Source organism: Drosophila takahashii, chromosome 3R, assembly GCF_030179915.1.
Source record: "Drosophila takahashii strain IR98-3 E-12201 chromosome 3R, DtakHiC1v2, whole genome shotgun sequence".
NCBI lineage: Eukaryota > Metazoa > Arthropoda > Insecta > Diptera > Drosophilidae > Drosophila > Drosophila takahashii.
Window position 1 is genome coordinate 34,736,853 of NC_091681.1, and position 19,841 is coordinate 34,756,693.

At 39.3% G+C, this 19,841-nt stretch overlaps 2 protein-coding genes across 2 annotated transcripts in view; one reads left to right on the forward strand and one right to left on the reverse strand.

Annotated features, from left to right (window-relative positions):
- Positions 1-19,841, reverse strand: part of Gycbeta100B (guanylate cyclase soluble subunit beta-1-like) — a 49,019-nt gene that overhangs the window by 5,465 nt on the left and 23,713 nt on the right. Inside the window, exons 15-16 of the mRNA XM_070216600.1 lie at positions 17,350-17,507; positions 1,639-2,222 (exon numbers count right to left, since the gene is read on the reverse strand). Of these exons, the coding sequence (XP_070072701.1) occupies positions 1,892-2,222; positions 17,350-17,507 (489 nt within the window). The 3' untranslated portion in view covers positions 1,639-1,891. The remainder of the gene's footprint in view (positions 1-1,638; positions 2,223-17,349; positions 17,508-19,841) is intronic.
- Positions 4,746-17,848, forward strand: stops (SOCS domain-containing protein stops). The gene is made up of 8 exons (XM_017142928.3): positions 4,746-5,258; positions 6,133-6,232; positions 7,397-7,506; positions 7,567-7,670; positions 10,687-10,782; positions 13,286-13,442; positions 13,796-13,914; positions 16,893-17,848. The coding sequence occupies exons 1-8, from the start codon at positions 4,812-4,814 to the stop codon at positions 17,326-17,328; spliced, it is 1,569 nt and encodes a 522-aa protein (XP_016998417.2). The 5' UTR covers positions 4,746-4,811; the 3' UTR covers positions 17,329-17,848.

A 19,841-nucleotide genomic window follows, 5' to 3' on the forward strand; every position in this document is an offset into this window, starting at 1 on the left:
ATATATATATATACATAACTGAAGGGTAGACAGATGTACATGTGTGCACTTAAAATGCCAGCCGAAAAATTGGGCCAACAGAATTCTCCTGCAAGTCCTTAGCCTTTTTTCTGCTGCGGCATGCTACTTTACTTACATGCCAATGGGTTTGTGAGAGGGCGTTTAATGCGATTTCATTACGCTTTGTGACATTGTATATTAAGCAAAGTTTTGGCCAAAAATAGATTCGAGGGTTGCTAGTAATATTTGGGGGAGGCAAAATACTTAGCCTTTTAAATGGGTTAAGAAAATATAGAACATACTTCTAAATAATATTTATCAATTTAAATTTAACTTTATAGTTTGATTAAATTAATTTATTTTTGTTTTGTAAAAATGAATGCTTAAAAAACTTGAAATAAATTTTAATGGTAATTTATCAATATCAAAATAATATTTTTTCAAGATCTGATTTTTACTGACAATCTATGGTATCGAATTTCTTACTTCCCGATATCAATAGGTTGTCCCAAACAGCTAATCCTTGACTTTGGAACCGCCCTCGCGTGGCATTTTCTTGGGACTCCCGGGGGCTTGAGCTTGTTTGCCTGTATGCTCATGTCAAATATTTGTTTTCAAAATATGTGCTAAATTCTATGCACAATCCAGTCGTTCAACCCCGATCAACTCGAATTCCCGCTCCTTTTGAAATAGAGCTGAAATAGAGCTCTTTCGCTTGCAGCTCGGTTGGCCAAAACTTTGTAAACAAAAACACACACAGAATAAATGCCAGCATCACAGTTCGAGGATAAAATGTGGGCGGCTGCGGGTGAGGGTGATGTGGAGGGAGTGGGCGTGGCAGGACGAAAGGCTTTGCGCTTTCGCTGGCAAAAATGTTGACAAAATCCTTTCGAGTTCGAGAGAGAGATATATATATTTAACTGTTTGGCATATTATGGCTTTTATATTGAGTTGTTTTGGACTTATCTAGTTTACTGCCGAACGGATTGGGCCAAATGGGTTGAAACTTGTCCTGACACAAAATATTCTTTATGGCTGGCATTAGAATTTGTCCAGATAAGGACAGTCAAGGGCTCGGGCTAATTTCAAGGGTTTGGAGATCATGACACGATAATGATAATGTGGAATAAATTACGTGCACAGGCGAAAACATTTCAGATTAATCACTACTGATTTGGGAACTAATTAAGTATACTTAATCGGAATATTTGTATTTATCCTAAATATTAAAATAAATATTTTAATTTAAGATCCGAAATAATCATATTACAAAGGAAACCTAAAATATAAATATTTTTTATGTAGTAGGTAAATTTACTAGACTAGATAATAATTGTGGGTTTTTTAATAGTATCCTTTCCAATTTGAATAAATTAAAATTCCTTATAATTGATTTCTTTACTTCTACCATTTAATAATTAGCTTTAGCTTAATCTCAAAAATAATCGTGTTTAAAACTAAATTTAAAAATTCAAAACTATTCTTTATTTTATGTTCTATTGTACTTTATATTGCCCTTTCTTCAGTGTACACACAAGATATGTAAATCATTTGTAAAGTGACTCGGCTAAGTGGTTGGGTTGGCCTGGATGGGCTGGCTTGAATGGTTGCAGATAGGAGAGCATTAACATAAATTACCTTGCACAACGATCCGATGTTCCTCGAGCTCCTCGGCCGCAACAATCACACAATGCCAAGAACACACACTTGGGTTTTAGGGATGCAGGACGCAGGATGCAGAATGACAAACACAAAGGCATAGAAATGAAGTGGTTAAGTGGTCCAAGGACCTGCAGATTTAGCCGCAGACTTTCGGACAGATGGAGTCACGCACGCAGTGGCAACTTTACAGGATGTTTCAGCAGCAGCAAGACGAGTCCTTGCACATTTCCTATGTGCCCCCAGCAGCTCCTCCTGCTCCCCCTGCTGCTGCCCCTCCGGCGGACGAGGTACGTGACACACTGGCATGTCCTGCTGCCCCCCGCAGGACGCTTGTTCCGCCAATGGGCGTGGCCCCGCCGGTTGTTGGAGTTGTTGGCTGCAACAGCGGCGAATCCAGGCTGCCATTTCCCCCGGCTAACGAGGATGTGGCTCCCAAAATGCTGCTGGTGGCACGCGTCAGGAACCAACAGTCCATGGGCTCCGGCTTGCCCTTCATGATAACCGGTCCGCGGTACTCCAAGTGGAATGAATCGTCCTGGTTGATCGCCAGGCAGAGAAGCCTAGTAAAAGCGGAAGAAATAAAAGGTTAGAGAACATGGGTTTAATGGAAAAATATTTAGAAAAATATTTTATTTAGATTTTAGTAATAAACTTTCACATTTTTTCACCTTTTTGATATCAGAGTATTTTTGAAGAATAAATACCATTTCTTATATCAAGTTTACATTATTTTAATTTAGTTTTTAGTAAATATCTTAAAAATATAAATATCTTAAAATTTAATATTACAACTGCTAAAATTTAACAGATATTTTTTTTACCTTACATTAAATTTCGCAAAGCATTATAAGTTCTTAGAGAATTTTTTTGCAATCGCTAGACTTGAGATATGTGACTGTTAAAGTGCGGCCATAAATTTGAGTCACTGAGTTCCGCGACGAAGTTGGCCAGAGTTATTATATATAAGTATATATAATGCACTCCGCTCTGAATGATGTATATCTCGGGGGTAATATTTTTCTCAATCTCCACACCAATAAATTGCCGTCGTAATTTTGCAACGTGGGACACTCTTATTCAACTTTTAGATTGCATCGCCAGAAATTATGTAAATTCGCTTATTGCGCTTTATTTGCCCGCACATTTGAGTTGCCTCGTGGGAAAGCGGATGCGGAATAAAAATTTCTCCTGGCTTTTGTGCATTTCCGCTTCCGCTGGGCCCACAACCCAAACCACACATTGTTGCATTTATTCGGGCTCATATATTTACGGCCAATACACCGCTGATTGCATACGCATTTAATTCAATTTATTCGCAACCTTTGCGGCCTCGGATGACCGGCATATGGCCACAATTGCATTGCCCTTTTAATTAGTGCCCAGGTGAGCTCTGATCAGGTGAAAATATAGCCCTGCTTTCCTGTTTTCCCGGGTAACCAGCACAAATATCCACCGTTTTAATGGACTTGAGTTAATTACACAGATCAGAGATCCGAGTGCCCTTCGATATATTTATTTGCACATGCGATTAAGGCGAAGGTTCTCGCAGAAAAGTCCCTGCCAGACATTATTATCCCAATTCCAACCATCATCATCTCCGCAACTCCTGCGTGTGTGCCTTCTTAATTAATGTTTATGGCAGTGCTTACATATTTACCCAACGCTTAATTGTCAGCCCAAATATTAAACGTGCAAATATGGCGAATAATGGAATGAGTGTGTGAATAATTTATGCGGAAATTGATATTTGCCGCATAGGCAAAAAGTATTTGGCAAAGGGGGATAGAAAAACATGTAAACAATGCGCTTGAATATTATTTAAAATTTACATTTTAATTGAAGTGATGTTTTAATGACACTTGCTTTGTTTTTGGCCTAACCAAAAAAAAAAATAATCCCTATTTAAAATGGCAATCAAATTCATGGGAATAAAAATATATCTCTTTAAATTTGTAATTCCAATGAAGGGAGATATACAAATCTATAAAAGTAAAGAGGTATACAAAACAGGATAAATTCAATGAAAAATAGATTAACAGCTTAAAGTGTTCTGCAATTTCCATAAAAATTTAATTAGCTTTGGAAGAAACCATTTTATTTCTGAAATTCTTATGAATTAACGAAAAATACTGATTGCGACATTAATGGTTTTAAACTCAAACACAGGGAAAATAAATAGCAATAAGTAAACCATTCAAATAAATTGATTTTTGTTGAAGCGAATGTAATCCTTTTAATTACAAACCAATTATTATTTCAATTCAATACTTAAACAGCCATGCAAAAGCTTTAATATTTGCACTTTGTGGCGAGGATTTTATTTTTATCGCCAAACGTTTAACACGGAAAAATGTGTGAGCATTCATATATTTTGAATGGCATTTTAATTCGGCCTTATATTTATGAAACGCACACTAAATACCTATAATGCTCTTCGAGCGAAAAGAGAGGAGAGAAACCCGAAAGAAAAAGAGAGCGTAGGTAAACAGCTGAGCGTTCTTAGAATTTAGACTTCATTTGTTTAGTTTTCCCGGCTGATGAGCGGGGTGGAAAATTGTGTGTGAGTGGCGTGCGGTGAATAGATGGTTCGGAAAAATGCGAGAAAATTTCGCAATGCAATCAACATTTTAGCTAAAACCCAATCGAATCAATTTCAATGGACTACTTGAGTTCCATTCGGTTTTTGAAGTGTCCATAGAGGAATACTTGTCGGCTGGTAATCAAACACCTGTTTGCGAATTGCCGGGAATGTGAAGAGAGTTTCATTGAAATAAAGAGCCCCTTAAAGTGCATAGAAAATGTAGTGAAAATGCATAGATAAAATACAGAAAATATTCTTTTGTTTTAGAGAAAGTTGCAAATTTTAAAGTAATCATGTTGTTAAGATTTGTACTCATTATTCATTTGTTTATGTTTATCAAAACTTCTCCCAGCACATCATTGCCAGCTGGAAAAAATCAATAGCAAAAAGAGAGCCCGTATTCACCCTTAATTGTTTGAAACGCTCTCTTTTTTCGTGCATTGTGCCTCTTTGGCTTCAGCAGTTCGGGAGTTTTTTTTTAAACAAAATTTAAGTCTTTTGGAGGGAAATATTTTTTTGTTATTAAATTAAATATTTATTTGAGTGAAATAAATATTTTATTTACAATATGCTCTCGCAGTTGCTAGAGGCTTTCCAGCGGCTGGTAAGTCAATTAAAAAGTCAATTTGTGTGGGTTCGCTGCTGGTTGCCATTACCACAACATTTCTACGGTTTCCGGCGGGAAACTGAGTCACGAACAAGGTTGCGTTTGCGGGTGAGGGAACGATTGCGAAGGAATCCCGCAGAACGGGCCAGTCACCAGCGGAATCGGCGGACGACGCGCCGCCACCTGGTCATGGACTACATCTTCGAGTGCTTCTTCGACGACACCTTCGAGCAGATCTCGCGGAACGGGCTGCAGGATCGCCAGTCGCGGCGCGATGTCCTCGATCACCTAAGTTCGATAATCAAGGGCTGCAGCGAGGGACAGAACTCGCAGACGGAGGAGGTGGCCGCCATCGCGGTGACGGCAGCCATGAGATTCCATCGGATGGCCAAGGAACAGAACGGAAAGGTGATTTTTTTATATATCTTTCATATTTATTTAAGGCCTAGTACTCACTTTAATCGAAAAGCCTACGAAATGAAAATCTCCATACAAAATTTTGATCACGAAATTTTCCGCCTTTCATTTTTGTATAGAAATTTTCGTTTCGTTGCCTTTTTGATTCAAGTGAGTACTAGGCTTAAGGTGCCAATATAGTCAAAATATGTGTCGAAAAGTATGCAACAATATATTTTTACCGCAAAAGTGATATGAATTTATTCAGGATGACGTCGATCCCTTATTCACAGCGTACTTTTAGGCAAATATTCAATATACCTTTACAACTTATCCTCGAACGGGGTGTTAGTGTACCAGAAGGAAAATGAAATAAAAGTTTAGATTTCAAAGGTCTTGACCATTTATTGTTCTCTTTCTGAGAACAATAAAATTGCAGCCATTGAATACGGTCCAAAAGCTGCAAAATTCTTAGAAACACAAACCTCTTTGCAGTATACACAAGGCTCAAAGGAAAAATTAATTAAATGAAAATATGTATGACTCTTTAAGTGGGAAAATAAACGTGTTATTTTCTGTGAATAAATATGGGAAATATGTTTCCCAAAGGACTCTTTATTTTCCTTTCAATTTAATCGGTATCTTGCCACATTGCAATTATTTATAATTTAAAAAGCCGTTCTTTAGAGGTCACTTGACCTCTTTTGCCACATTTTTCACATTAAGCAGGATTTGCTTTTATGATTTGTATTTCTTTGCCGTTCCAGAGTCTCTTTAAATTTAATTTTCTTTCAACTTAAATAGTTGCCTGACATATTGCAATTATTTTTAATTCAAAAAGTAGTGCTTCAGCGGGGACTTAATCTGGTCTCTGCACATTTCTCAGGTCTGCCTCATGGGCAAGTATCACAACATCCTTTATATCGGCCTGCGCACCTGCTGGGACTGGGGAGTTCGGGACTCGGAGGTGGTCGTTCAGCTGCTGGGTAAGTAAACTCATTCCGACTAAATAATTTAATTTATATGCATATGGATGTGGATGTGGAAGTGGAAGTGGGCGTAAGTGTGTATGTGGCACGACATTCCTCTGTGTGCTCTTTTTGGGGCGTGGCCGTTTGCTTTGCATATTTTAATGAATTTTATCCCTTCGCATCGGATTATTACGCCCATAAGCAGGCAGTTTTAACTTTAATCACGTGTTTCTGCTAATTGCGTTAAGAAAGTGTTGCTAATGCTGTTCTGTTGTTTCTGTTGCTCTGCATCGTAAAACTTGTAAAGTGCCTTAAAGTGTTGCAAGTTATTTGGGGCGCATACGTAATGCGTATACTGGCTGTCTCTAATTAAAAGGCTGCGTAAACTTTTGCGAGCGGAGGAGAGTGGCAAGTAGAAAGTGGTAGAAATTAATGGCATGCCTCTGTCATGGGATCTGGACTCGTGTGCAATAAAACTTGCTCCTTGTTTGTCCTGTCCCCACTTTGTTGCTTTCTTGCTGAGCTGGGTTTTTTAGACCCTAAACTCAGAGCCCCCTCCTGCCATTGGTTTGGCAAACATTTTGGCCAGTTTCCGTTTTCCGCTGACTTCATTTCTGGGCTGTGCCAAAAAAGCCAAGGAAACCGAAAGCCAAAGAGCCAAAAAGGAGTCGGCCAAGCAGCAACAAGTGCAGCCACGTAATTAGCTTTTTTATGGCTGCTGCCGCTGCGATTTGATGACATTATTTAACCGTTATTTCCCCCAACTCCCGCAAATATTGCTGCACGGGGGTAGAAAGCCAAAAGTGTATAAAACTTTTTCGTAAAGATTATCAGCATAAAATTAAAACATAATTTGTGTGCCAGAGTTCATTTTTAATCGGACAAGAATACCATGATCCCTCATAAATATTGATTAATCATTAAGAATTGAGTAAAGAATTGATTTAAAGTAGAATTAGGTATACATTTTTTCTAAATAAATTGAACTAGAAATTAGCTCTTTATTATTTTAGTAATTTAAGTACATCAAACTAATTTATTATCAAGTTAATATATTTTTTTAATCACCATATTTATAAGCTGACTTTTTGTATTTTTGTTTTGTTTCTTTCTAAAATTTAAACTTTCTAAGTTTTAAAGTATTTTCTTTTAAAACCCATTTTCTAACTACAATTCTAGTGGCCATTTATGAGTGCGAGAAAACATACGAGCGGATTTTTCTGGGCGCCTTGTTCGGACCACATGCTCCGCACTTCATCGCCGGCTGGCGCAGTGACTTCCAGGATCAGGTGAGAGAGCCCCCTCAACCCCCTTTGGGATGGACGCCCATGTAAGTCCTTTGTTTGCAGCACGAAAATGTCCGGGCGATGGTTTACTTTTTGAAGCACGCCACACGCGAGCAGCTCACATTGCCCGTCTGGATTCCGCGCTTCGAACAGGAGCGACAGCTCAGGTGAGTAGTCCTCTTCCCATCACGCCCTGACTTTCTCCGCTTTCTCCGCCCGGCTTTCATGTGTCGCGCTCTTTGGCTGCCTCGAGCAATTTTCACACTAGCTGGGGTTAATTGGATAGTTGGCGGGGTGACATGCCGAGGTCTCTATTCCCCTGAAGAGTTTTCCACCTTTGTACTTGGACATTTATGTGGGGCTTATGTTTTTAAAAATCAAACTAAACTTTTTTTAGTCCCGGGACGAAAGGCAAAAAGTTTACTACTAAAATTATTTTTTGTATTTAAAATATAAGAGATTTTGATATGGTGTATAATAAATAATGATTTGAAATATTTGGTACTTTGTGGACAAACTTTGTAAAATCCATTCTAAGTGTGCCTTTTAAATATAATCCTTAAATTTAAGGTATTAAATTTTAGATTTTCAGTTTTTGCCGCACTCTGATCCTGCGAACGAAAATCGTCACTCCTTTATAGTTATAGCGAGGTTACCCTATAAAATTCCACTCAGAATACCAACGCAATATACACTAACTAACCCTAATTGTCTTTCAGTTTTCCCTCATAATAATAATGTTTTTGGTAACAATGAGATACTATAAATAACCCGTGGGAATACAAGAGAACAGTGGGTGAAAGTGAAGAGTAACCAGAGAAACGAAAGGATTTTAATTAAATTAATACATCAGCCATTGTTGTGGCGCTGTGTAGCTACAAGTGTGTGTGTCAGTCTGTACATGTGTGTGTGTCTGCTATAATTGAGTGAAAGATGGCGACAATTTACAACCACAGTCACGACTGCAGGAATACACTTTCGCACACACACAGAATGGCTCTCAATCACTGGCGGTGGCTTTTCACTTTTCTCTCACTTCTGCTGGTGTCATGTATAATTAAGATTTTCATTTGCAGCTTCCCAGTTTCCCATTTTCCGCCTCTTCCAACCCCCGCCTCCCCCACATATGTGTCTCTGATGCGATAAGCTGAAAACCAACAGGCAGCGATGTAAACCTTTTGTTATTTCGGCTTTGTTCGCCAGCACTCCGGAGGATTAAAGTCAAAAATGCGTGTAATAAGCGCACAAAAGCATTCTCAACCCCACCACGCCCACTAATCCACACAGATACATCCACTGCCCCCTTCGGATCCACATACACACTCACACCATTTTGCAGAGTTGACTGTTTGCGCTTCTTAAACAAACAGAAGGCAAAAAAAAAGGAAAGAAACTGACTGGCAAACATTAAGACGACATTTATGATGCCCTCTCGCAAAACAGCAGCCAAAGTCATGAATAAGCGTTAATAGCTGCAAATGTATGTGTGGAAGGGACGCTTATGTGGTAGTGTGAGTGAGGAGCTGCGAAAAACAAGCAATGTGACAATAAACGTTTCGGCCAAATGCCGTTGAAGCTGCATAAATCAGTGCTGAGCAGAGTAGCATATTGGTAAAGTCCTCCCACCACAGTAAACACTCATAAAGAGCAATACAGTTAAGGCTGACAAAAAGATTTTTGTAGATTTAGTAAATATTTTGGGTAAAATTCAATGGGAAAAGGTGCCGAAAGTACTGAAGGTGCTTTAAAAATCACTAGGTTTTTATTGCACACTTTTAAAACTTTTTGTTTGCTTTAAAATCTGTTTTTATTTTTTATTAATTCACTTATGTATTTTATTATTTCAAAAACAGAAATATTCATCTCTACTCCAAAGTTTCCCTTTTATTTCATTAAAGTCAGATTGCCAATTAAAAGTCCTGAATTATTCATAACTGTATTTAGTAATTGCACAGCTTAAGTGGTTTTATAAAAAAGCTAGTTGGATTATTCCACTACTACTTAGCATAATCCAGTGCCAGTCCACCTGCTGACTTAATGACACTCGGAATAATTTATATTCTCGCTAAATGCAAAGCATTTCCAGCTGCTGCAAGTTGATAACTCTTACACTCTTTACCTTGGCTTAGAACCAAGTACGCACTGTATAGCAAAGACATTAACATTAAATCCCGGCTAATACTCCGCTAAGCAGACCATTAGACAGAAATTTGATTTGTCAGCCAGCTGATTAAAGTGTTAATGTTTGACTTAAGGGGCAAATCACTTCCGACTGGTGGCGTAAATTCGAGCCACGAGGTGTTATATAAAAAGGAACCATCGAAGAACCTGTCACGGGATGCGATTCCTGCGAATGTCTTGATTCTTACAGGGACGCTCGCTTTTATCGCTGCCAATAAAACGCAAATGAATTTGCCAAGCCAATTTCCAAGCTGTCACTGGTGGATGGTGGCTCAAAATGCGCTTATCGTCTGCTGTGTGTGGGTTACTTCTACTTCTACTTCCGGTTTATTGTGGTTTCTGCTCTTTTATTTGCCTACTTTTATGCGTAGACATAAAAGCCCTGCGAATGTGTGTGTGGGTGTGTGTGTAGTGTGTCGCAAATGTGCTTTAAGTGCATTGTACATGCTAATGCTTGAATGGAGACAAACGCCCTCTACTCACACAACACATTACGTATACGCAATGTCAAGCTAGCAGGCACAGGAAAAAATACCACAAGGTTCTATGTTAGTAAAATCAATTGGAAAAGTCAAAGTACTAGATTAATTCTTAAATGAAGCTGGAAGAGGAACACAGAAATCACTACATTTTTAAAGAATTTATAAATGTGTCTAAAAGTAGGCAGTACAATTTGACATGACATTTTGTTTCTTTATTGCACACTTTTATACACCTTCAATTTAATTTTAATATTCTTTCAGTTTAAAGTAGTAAATGCTTTATTTTCCCTTTGTGTATTTATTTTCCTCTTTGGGAAGGGCATTGAGCAACAAGCGAGCAGCTTAATTGAGGTCTGGCACTCGTTTTCCCAGCTCCTGCGAGTCCTGCTAATGTGCAAAGCCCATTTTGATGCTTGTCGCCCATTAAAATGGCCACAAAGAAGGGCTCACTCGGAATGTGTGTATAAAAAAAAACTGACTCATCCGTATCCGGTTCTTTTTTCTTATTTTTTTTTTGCAGATTCATTGATGTCCCCATTGAGTCCTGCGGAAAGTCCTCGCCGCTTCGTATCGCCTTGCAGGCAAACGCTCCCGAATTGCTGCTCATACTGCTGAGGTAAGTCGACTTCCGGAGGTCGGAGGGTTTGAGGGGAAAGTGCCAGCGACTGCCACTTCAATTAGCGAGAAATATGCAAAGCGGCGGCGCCGCAATGTATGCAACATAAAATACAAGACGCTTAGCATAAGCAAGTGCTCGCGAAGCCACAAGAAAATGCGAGGAAAGACCCAAGGCGGGGATAGAGAAAATAAAAGGAAAAATTATCATTAAATATGAAAGTCGCTGCCAAAGCGAATTTGCATCACAAGGCGGTCTCCACCGAGTCTCATGGTCCAAAAAACAGAAAAAGCTGAAAAAAACACCGAAAAGCTGCTTGTAAAAAGTTACGAGCATGCACTCGGGTCCTCAGCCGAGATTCATAAATTTATATGTAAACGCCTGCAGTTTTTCGTCCTTGACTTTCGCTGTCCCGGCAATTTATTGTTTCCTAACTTGATATCGCAGCGGCCACGCCCCCTCCGCCCCTCCATTTTGTTGGCTTCGGTTTCAATTTTTGATGCAGCGCCAAAAGAGAGGATGCTTTGCATAAAATGCGAGTATTGATTGCAGGCCAAAAAGGCGAGTCACAACAAAGTTGCTGTCTGCTGTCAGCAAGTCGCTGGCACTGAGACCGAGTTGCTCAGCTGTCGAAGTTTATGTCGAAGGCAGCGGCGGAAGGCAGCTTGAATTTCATTAGATCAAGATTTTCACAAAAAATTATTCAATTTCCGCCGGTCCTTCGGTTTGAGTGGCATATTTTGTGTGATTTTTTTCTCTAGGAGCAGGAAAAACGCTTTTTAGAACTTGTAGTGCTTCGTAAACTTTTTATTTTGTTACGGGCAAGATAAAAAGTTTTTGTTAAACATCTTTATGTAACCCTCAAATGACTAAACTTTATTGGAGGAAAATAGGTATTTCATTTTTTAAGAGCTTGTAGGTTTAAAATCACCTATAATTTTTTTGTTGCATACTTTTAGACACCATTATAAATTATTTCGAATTCTTTTTTTTCTTTTTAAATTTATTAGATCTTTTTAATCACCTATAAATATTATGTGGTTTTTTCTTTTAAATCTAAGAGATCTTAGCCCCTGTACTTGACCTTGCGAAATATAAATTTCTCTTCGAACTGCGCCTAAAGGCCTCCGCCGAAAAACGACTTCAATATCGTTGCCAAATTAAATTCCAAATAATTTCCTGGGGAACTCCAAGCGCTCTCCAGCAATTTGCAACATTACTTCCCCCTTTGTAAGCCGACAAAATTAAAAGTGAATTCCTTTTCCCAAAAAGGGGCGTAATGCGGAAAGAACTCGCATTATGAGGCGCAGGCCAGCTGTGGATTCAGAATTCAGGACTCAGCATGAGATTGAGATTCCCGCCAGCTGTGCTGATTGCACCGAGCAAATTGCAATTGCAATGGCTTCGATTGATGGCAAATGTTTGAGTTTGGCTTGCCAATTCCCTGCTGGCCGTTTTCCCCCGCCACTACCCTCGATTTTCCCCTGAGGTTTTGGGGTTTGGGAGGTGGGATTTGCCAGTTTTTGCTACGGGTTTCTGTTTCTGTTTCGCTTTCTGCGTCGTCGCCTTTCCGCCTCGACTGATTTTTATTTTCATACAGAGGCGGCTGCTGTTTTTTCGAGTTACTGATGCTGATGCGGCCATAAATTTTCGATATTGTTTCGCTTTTGTGTGTGTTTTAATTTGCGTTTCGCTTTTCGCTTTGCTGCATTTTCATTTGAAATTGGCCATAAAATATGCAAATGAATGCGGTGAGATGAATTCCTTTCTCGTCTTTTATTTCCTCTTTTTTGCGCTGCCAAATTGATTTACTAGTGCATAATTGCGCATACGCCGTGTGGCGGCGACTTTGTTCGCTGCGGTGAAAAGACAATATTTATATTTATATGACGGAGGTGGCGGTGGAAAGCACCAAATAAATAAGCGAAACATATAAATTACAATGCTTATCAGCCAGAAAACGAGATATACAAATGCGGGCGCAGGGCGGAGATTTTGACAAACATTTTCAATTTAAAATGTGACAACACTGCCGGCGCCATTTGCAATTTGCACTTCATTTGCCATTCACGCGGGTCTTTCTGTATGCAGTAAGAGAAATTTGAGCTTATGTTAATTATTTGTCAATAATTTTTTTTAAAAGGAATTTTTAAATAATATCAACTTTATTTGTTTGATAGCTAGCTTAGAAAATCTATTATAAATGTTTAAATATTTTCGAAATTTAGGTACTTTTTTCCAGTGTTCATGTGTACATCCTTTGCTTCTGTGTGTGCTCGTGTGCAACTGACACAACCGCGAGTCGTGTCTGTTCATTATTTCATTTGTACATTGTGTTTATCGGGGCATCTACCATTTATTGCCGTCCCACCCTCCGACCTCCGACCTCCAGCCCTTATACCACCGACCCCTTTGCATTGACCGCAAGCAAACCAACTACGTGCTGGCAGCTTGTATCTCATTTGCAAACAGTTACCCACTCCCGACTTTCCATCTGTTGCAGATATGGTGCCGCACCACAGCCGCCGGACGGTGGCGCCTCCGTAATTATCGCGCTGCTCGACAAACTCATCGAGGATGGCCGCAACTACAGCTTCGAACTGGTCATGTGCCTCAAGATTCTGTTGCGAAATGTGGCCATGATTGAGATGCCCTTCAAGGTGAGTTAATGGTGTAGTAAACTTGGTTTCCTTTCAGCAGAAATAATTGTGGTATAAACTCGGAGAAAATAAATACGAAACTAGTTTGTAACTTTTATTTTGAGAGAAAATAAATTCTAACTAAAGCTTATTCTAAGGAATATCATAGGTTGTTCTCAAAAATATCAAAAATTAAATATATTCAGAGAAAACAAATAAAATAAATTCTAACTAAAGCTTATTCTCATGAAAACTATTATTTATTCATTCACTTCAAGAATCGTTATATGTATCATAAATTTTTTTATGTTTTAGTAAATATTTTTTCATAAAAGTGATATATTTTATTTAACTCTCCCACTTTCCCTTTCCAGCCCCTTTTATACGCCTCCCGAAGAGAGATGTTTTTCGATCGCTATGGCCGCCTGTTGATGGACAGGATTATTGGCAAGGAGCAGGTCTACGGAGTGCCTAGTCTGCGTCATTTATGCCGGTAATTATCAACTTTGACCTGTCGTTTTCTCTGGGGAAGGAAGGAAAAAGGAAACTCCTGCTCAACACTTGACTTTGTGACTAACAATGAGCTGCCCAACCACGAATTTCCGTTCGAAGAAGGGAGATTCAGGGCCGGGGAGAATGGAGAACGGAGTCTGACAGCCATAATAAGTTTCTCTTTTTTATTCAATTACTTTGGCTTAGGTCCGCCACGCTTGCTTAACTTCCTACGGGCAGACAATTCGGCGATAAGCCCGAAAAATGAAATAAGCATAAGACAGGAGCTGAACTGGCCAACTGACAAACTGACAGATTGACAAACTGACAGACTGTCTGGGCCTTAAGTTGACAAGTTTCCCTCGTCCTGGCGCCTTTGTCAGGCGGCTTAATGCAAGTTGTATTGTATCAGAAAGTCGGGCTCGAAACTTTCCCGTTTGCCTCAGTGAGTCGGCCACAATGTAGTCAAATGTCGGCCAACTTAATGAATTAAATCGATGCGAATTTCTTTGCCACTTTGATCGGTGTTTAGTCGAGAAGTTTCGCTTCGTTTTAATTCGATAAGTTGACGTCTGCCATTGATAAGGTTCATGTGGGACTTGCGACTCTAAATGCGGGGTCTCAGCTAGAGCCCTGCATGAATCATTCAATTTTTGTTTTATCATAGTATGCCATGAAATTTCTGATTTGTTTAATTCAATTCTATGTGAAATAAATTGAATGTTATTCTAATTCATTTCGAATTGAATGAATTGAATGAATTATTTTATGAATTTTTTGAATTTTCCAGATTTTTTTTGTGCTTTCTTTTGAGAACAAAAAGTGACAAATTTTTAACAAATCAATGTTAACTGCATAGTAAATAAAATTCAGGCAGATTTAAACACAAAATTATGGCCCTATCTTCTTCAAAATAAATTGTCGTTTGAATTATTTCGGAATTCATGCCATTCATTCATTCAATTCTATTAAACTCAAAATTCAAATTCATTCAATTCTATTAAACTTAAAATTCTAATTAATTCATTCATATGAAAAAAAAAAATTCAAAATAATTCATTGAATCCATTCATGCAGGGCTCTAGTCTCAGCCTATATATATATGTGCCATTTATTTGTCGAGCACTCGGTGACCCGATGATGCCGGGTACACAAACATACAAATATATTTGCCTCCCCCAGCTCACGTGTAACAAAAACGTCCATTGACTTTGGCTCTCGTTTCAGCTGGGAACCCGTTTTCCCAGCTTGTTTGCCAGTTTGTTTTCCCTGGCCAATGTTTGCGATGTGGAAACTCGCGCTCTTGGCCTGCATTTTGCACAGCAAAAGTCTGGGTCGTGGGAAAATTCTTTAAATTTATATTCCAAATGTTCAAGGAAATTTAAAGTCTTTTAATGATTTTCTGATCATTTTTAACAGCTAATTTGTTGGACATTTAGATTCATTAATTTAATAAATAAATTTAATAATAATAATAATGCTAAGTCAAAATGTAGAAGACATTTTTCAAATCGGACCATCCATCAAAAAGTTATGAGCTAATATTCAAATTAGAATTCAAGCATTGCAAGCAGTCGCTTTTCTGAATGCATATCTCCATCTCCCTCGCACTTCCTTTAGCTGAGGTACTCGACTATATCGTTCTCTTTTGTTTTCTCTTTATTTGACATATTCCATTGTATTTGCAACTAAGTTGGCGTCCACTTGTCGAGACTTCAAGTTCAGTCTCAAAACGAGGGTTTTTGCATTTGATTTATAGGGTCTGCGGCAGTGTCCTTTGCTTCTCCAGCGAGCCATTTTGCGAGTCCAATTTATGCAAATCTCTCTAGAAGCCACAGAATGCATGCATAACGCATTACATTACGCATTGACCCCAAAAATCAGCGTCTCAAAGCGAATGTGTGTAGATTGCGCATACGCCCCGGCCTCCCGACTTCCGGAGTGGCGCCCACAAGTAGGCAACGCTTTTTGTTTCTCCTTTTTATGGCTGCTCCGAGACTTCCGTCGGCTCATCATTTTGCGTTCTTTTCCCCTAGGCGCGGTGTCAGCTTGCTTTATTGATTGGTCGAATTTGTCGTCGGTGGCCATAAAAAAGCCAAAATATTGCCAGAACAGAGAAACTTGACAGGACAAATTAACATGGACATAAACTGCGTTCTCGGAGTTCCTGGATGGATCTCCGACTAGCATGTGGTTGTTGTTAGACCCTCCCTGGGTTTTATGACGCCAATTTGGAGCTCACTTTCACGAGGAATTTTGGCCCTTCGCCGCAGTTATCAAAAAGCCACTTTAGAGCCGGCTTCACACACTGCGAAATGGGGGAAAAGCGGGGAAATGGGCTAACTTTCCCGAAAGCTTTCACTGCGCCTCTAAGTGGAAGGGCCAAAAAGAATCCGCTACCAATATCCGCTACTTTAACTTCTTCCTCTAGTTTTCGCTGCCAACTTTAGTGAAAGTTCCTGGCCGTTATTCTTTTTTCTTTTTTTCGCCTTTGCTGCCTTTCACTCACGAGAAAAGTTTTAAGCACATGAACTTTGTTTGCTGCGCGGATTTTTTTTGTCCGCCGTATGAGCATATTGTGTGAAACTTAAATTAATTTATGAAATATCCCGCTGAGATTGACAGGCACAGTGCCTAAAGGCGAGAAAAGTATACCAGAAAGTCGGAAAAATCTGGCAAAATGTCAATCCTGCACACTATTTTCAAGCTAACGACTTAAAAGAAGCTTAAAAGAAGTCAAAAAATTACGCTCAAAAACACACAAATTAAAGTCTTATAATATTGAAAAATAGTTGGCTTTCTAGAGGCTTTCTATATTTTTATATGATTTTTGGAAACTGAATAAAATTGATGATATTATGTAAATATCGATTTATACATTGTTGAATAATTTATATTTTTTTTCTAATGATGTATTTTAATTTTTTGAATGTTAAAATGTTAGTTAAATTTAATATTTAAAATGTATTAATCTTTCAGCTGCTGCATTCGCGATGTCCTGCGGGAGCACAATCAACTGCCCAATGGCATCGACACGTTGAGGCTGCCGAAGCGCCTGCAACGCTACATCGATCTTACGGAGGAGCTGGAAGGACCTGAGGCCCAGGAGGAGGAGGGAGATAAGGAGGCTAAGGACTCGCAGAGAATAAAACCCAAGCTGGGGAATGAGGTGCCCCGCATGGAGACCATCAGCAGTGCGGAGGAGGAAAGTGAGGATGAGAGTGAGAATCATGTGCAGCTTCTGCAGGCTGTCACGGATCCGGAAAAGGCAGCATTGGCGGCCTTTCTGGAATCGGGAAATGGAGCCTATACGGAGGAGGCCAAAAAGGCGGCAGTGGCCGCCTATACAGCAGCCAGTCCCCCCGATTTCGATCCCGATTTTCCGCCAATTTCCCTGCCCGGAGAGCCCAGATAGCCCATAGATCTAAACACTCACCGGTAGGTTTCCTCGCTGACATTGATGCGACCCGGAACTCCAGTGGTCTCCGTTCGGCTGGTGAGATTGACTGTATTTCCAAATAGACAGTAACGCGGCACACGGTTGCCAATCACTCCGGTCACCACCTCCCCCGAATGAATGCCTATGGTGATTTGCTGAAAAAGAGAAGAAACACGGACCAAAAACAAAGAATTTATAATCTTAGAGTAAGAGAGTTTATCTAGAAAATAAATAAGAAGAGCCTTGGCTGGGCTAAATTTATAATCTGAATTTGCGAGATCTTAAAAGGGCACTTCATTGCGCTAATAAACTTTCGCCGGCAAGAGTCCCATCATCAACACCCCCAGGAAAAAGTTGCCCAACCGCAACGGAATGTAGCTGGAAAAACCAAGCGAAAGTTGCCACAATTACTTTCCAAAAACTTGCAGTAGCAGCAGTAGGAAAAAGTTTTCTTTAATTAAATTTAAAACGAAATGAGCGAAGAGAAAAGAGAGAGCAAATCCCAAACCAAAGGTCCTTGTTAGTAGGTGACGATGCTGAAATCCAAAAACGAAAGTCCTGGCAAAAGTCCGGGAAAAGCGCGCCGGGTTTTTGGGGGGCAAAAATGCAGAGCCAAGAGAATATGTGTAAATGGGTAAAGTGCCAACACAGTTCTGAGATAAAAACGAAGGACGAAACTTGTAATTACCAGCGAAAACATTTCATAAAACTAATTGCCAAGGCGGCGGAGTGCGATAAGCGAAAAAAAACCGAAACTTCCGGAAGCCAAAAGTGCACAAAGTCGAAACGAGAAAGAATTTTGCAACTAAATCAAATCAAATCAGTGCTTTCAATTGCTGATGAATCATTCAGCAGTGAGCATCGAAACAGAAGTCAATCACTCAGTTGGCTTTTGATTAAGTAATGAAGAAATGCGATAAACTTTTTAGCACTCCAAATAGAGATTGGAAGAATATCGACAGTTTGCTATTTCTCGATATTTAATTGATATTATTAAATCAATATTGTTAAAATATCGAAAATTTCGATTACACAGAATAATTTATTCTCTTATTATAACATTTATTTAAAATATAAATTATTACCATTTGATATTTTTCAGGATGATTATGTTTTTATTATTTAAATGTTCATAAAAAAATTGTATTTCCAAAAAGAGGCGCAGGGACGCAAGTGCACTATCCATTTTAGTTAATAACAAGGTTCTGTGGAAAATTGCTGGTTTATTTTTAGGCATCATCAAAGATGCTTGGCAGTTAGAAGAATGATTTTTCCTGGCTACGCCCTCGAGTGTAGAAAATACATAGTAACTGCAAAAAGTTTTTGCTGAAAACCGAATCAATATTTATGGACTGCAAGCACAGGAAGTAGCCAACACAAAGAGTTGAGTTGAGAAAAACTGGCTGGGAAAGCGGGGAAAACGGAGGAGGAGCTGAGCAAAGTTTTTGCATGAAGAAAAACATCGGTATAATTGGCTTCATAAACGGAGGGGCGGCGGTGAAGAGGGGGCGGAATGACTAGCTGCTGCTGCTTTTTATCAGGATTTAATGAAGCGCAAAATGATGCCAGTGGCGGGCATGGAAGGGTGTCGAGGAGCAAGGGGGCTGGAATTCTGGAAAGGGCAGTGCAACAGGCTCCGATGTCGTGTCCCAGTTTTTGCCATTAGCCGCCCGTGGCGTTTGTTAATTGCATTTCGAGCGATCCATCAAACGTTGACTCGATTCTCGAGTTCCCCTCTATCGTCTTTTTTTCCCCCACAAAAACGGGGGTTTCCCCTCTCTGCATTTCCAATGGCAATCAGTCAAATATGAAGTACAGACAGCCACAAAAACTTGACTGCAGTTTGCGGCGAGGCCAGATGGAAATGGATAGAATAGTCAGGGGGCTTATACTTAGTGGGCGGAACAGATGGATGATCCCAGGACCGAAAGAAGAGTTCCTTCCCTCGGCAAGACGATAAGGTAATGGAATTTTAGCAACGGAAGAACAACAACTCTGACAATAAAGCCAAGTGACACGAGCCCCGGCAAGAGTTCTTAGTTTGTGTGGGTAGTTATGACACACGCACACAAATACTGAGGATATATCCACAGTAGGGTGACCCAGGAAATCTATTTATAGGTTTTTGGGTGGTAATTGAATTAATTTTATTTATTTAAAAAACCTAAATGCAGTTTTAATTGTCTTGTGGAAAAGGGATTTGTTCTTTGTCGACTCCACATTATTTATTTTGAATTCTAAATGCCTTCGAAACACCTTCGAATTTTTCTTATTTTTTTTATGTAAGAATGTTTTTAACATATTCTCTGCTTTCTTATATAGCAAAAAATTCAATTTTTAAATTTAAATATAAAGGCATGCCTAATTTTAAATGTGTTTTTTTTTTTAAATAACAAATTTAATTAATTAATATATTTAAGGTTTATTTTTTTCTCTCACATCGAGGCACCCTAGTACACATACGATGCCAAGACATGTGCAAAATGTGA

Coding starts and splice junctions, on each gene's coding strand:
- stops (XM_017142928.3), top strand. CDS start 4,812: ATGCTCTCGCAGTTGCTAGAGGCTTTCCAGCGGCTGGTAAGTCAATTA. Junction 5,259..6,132: donor CCAAGGAACAGAACGGAAAG/GTGATTTTTTTA, acceptor CACATTTCTCAG/GTCTGCCTCATGGGCAAGTA. Junction 13,443..13,795: donor TGATTGAGATGCCCTTCAAG/GTGAGTTAATGG, acceptor TTCCCTTTCCAG/CCCCTTTTATACGCCTCCCG.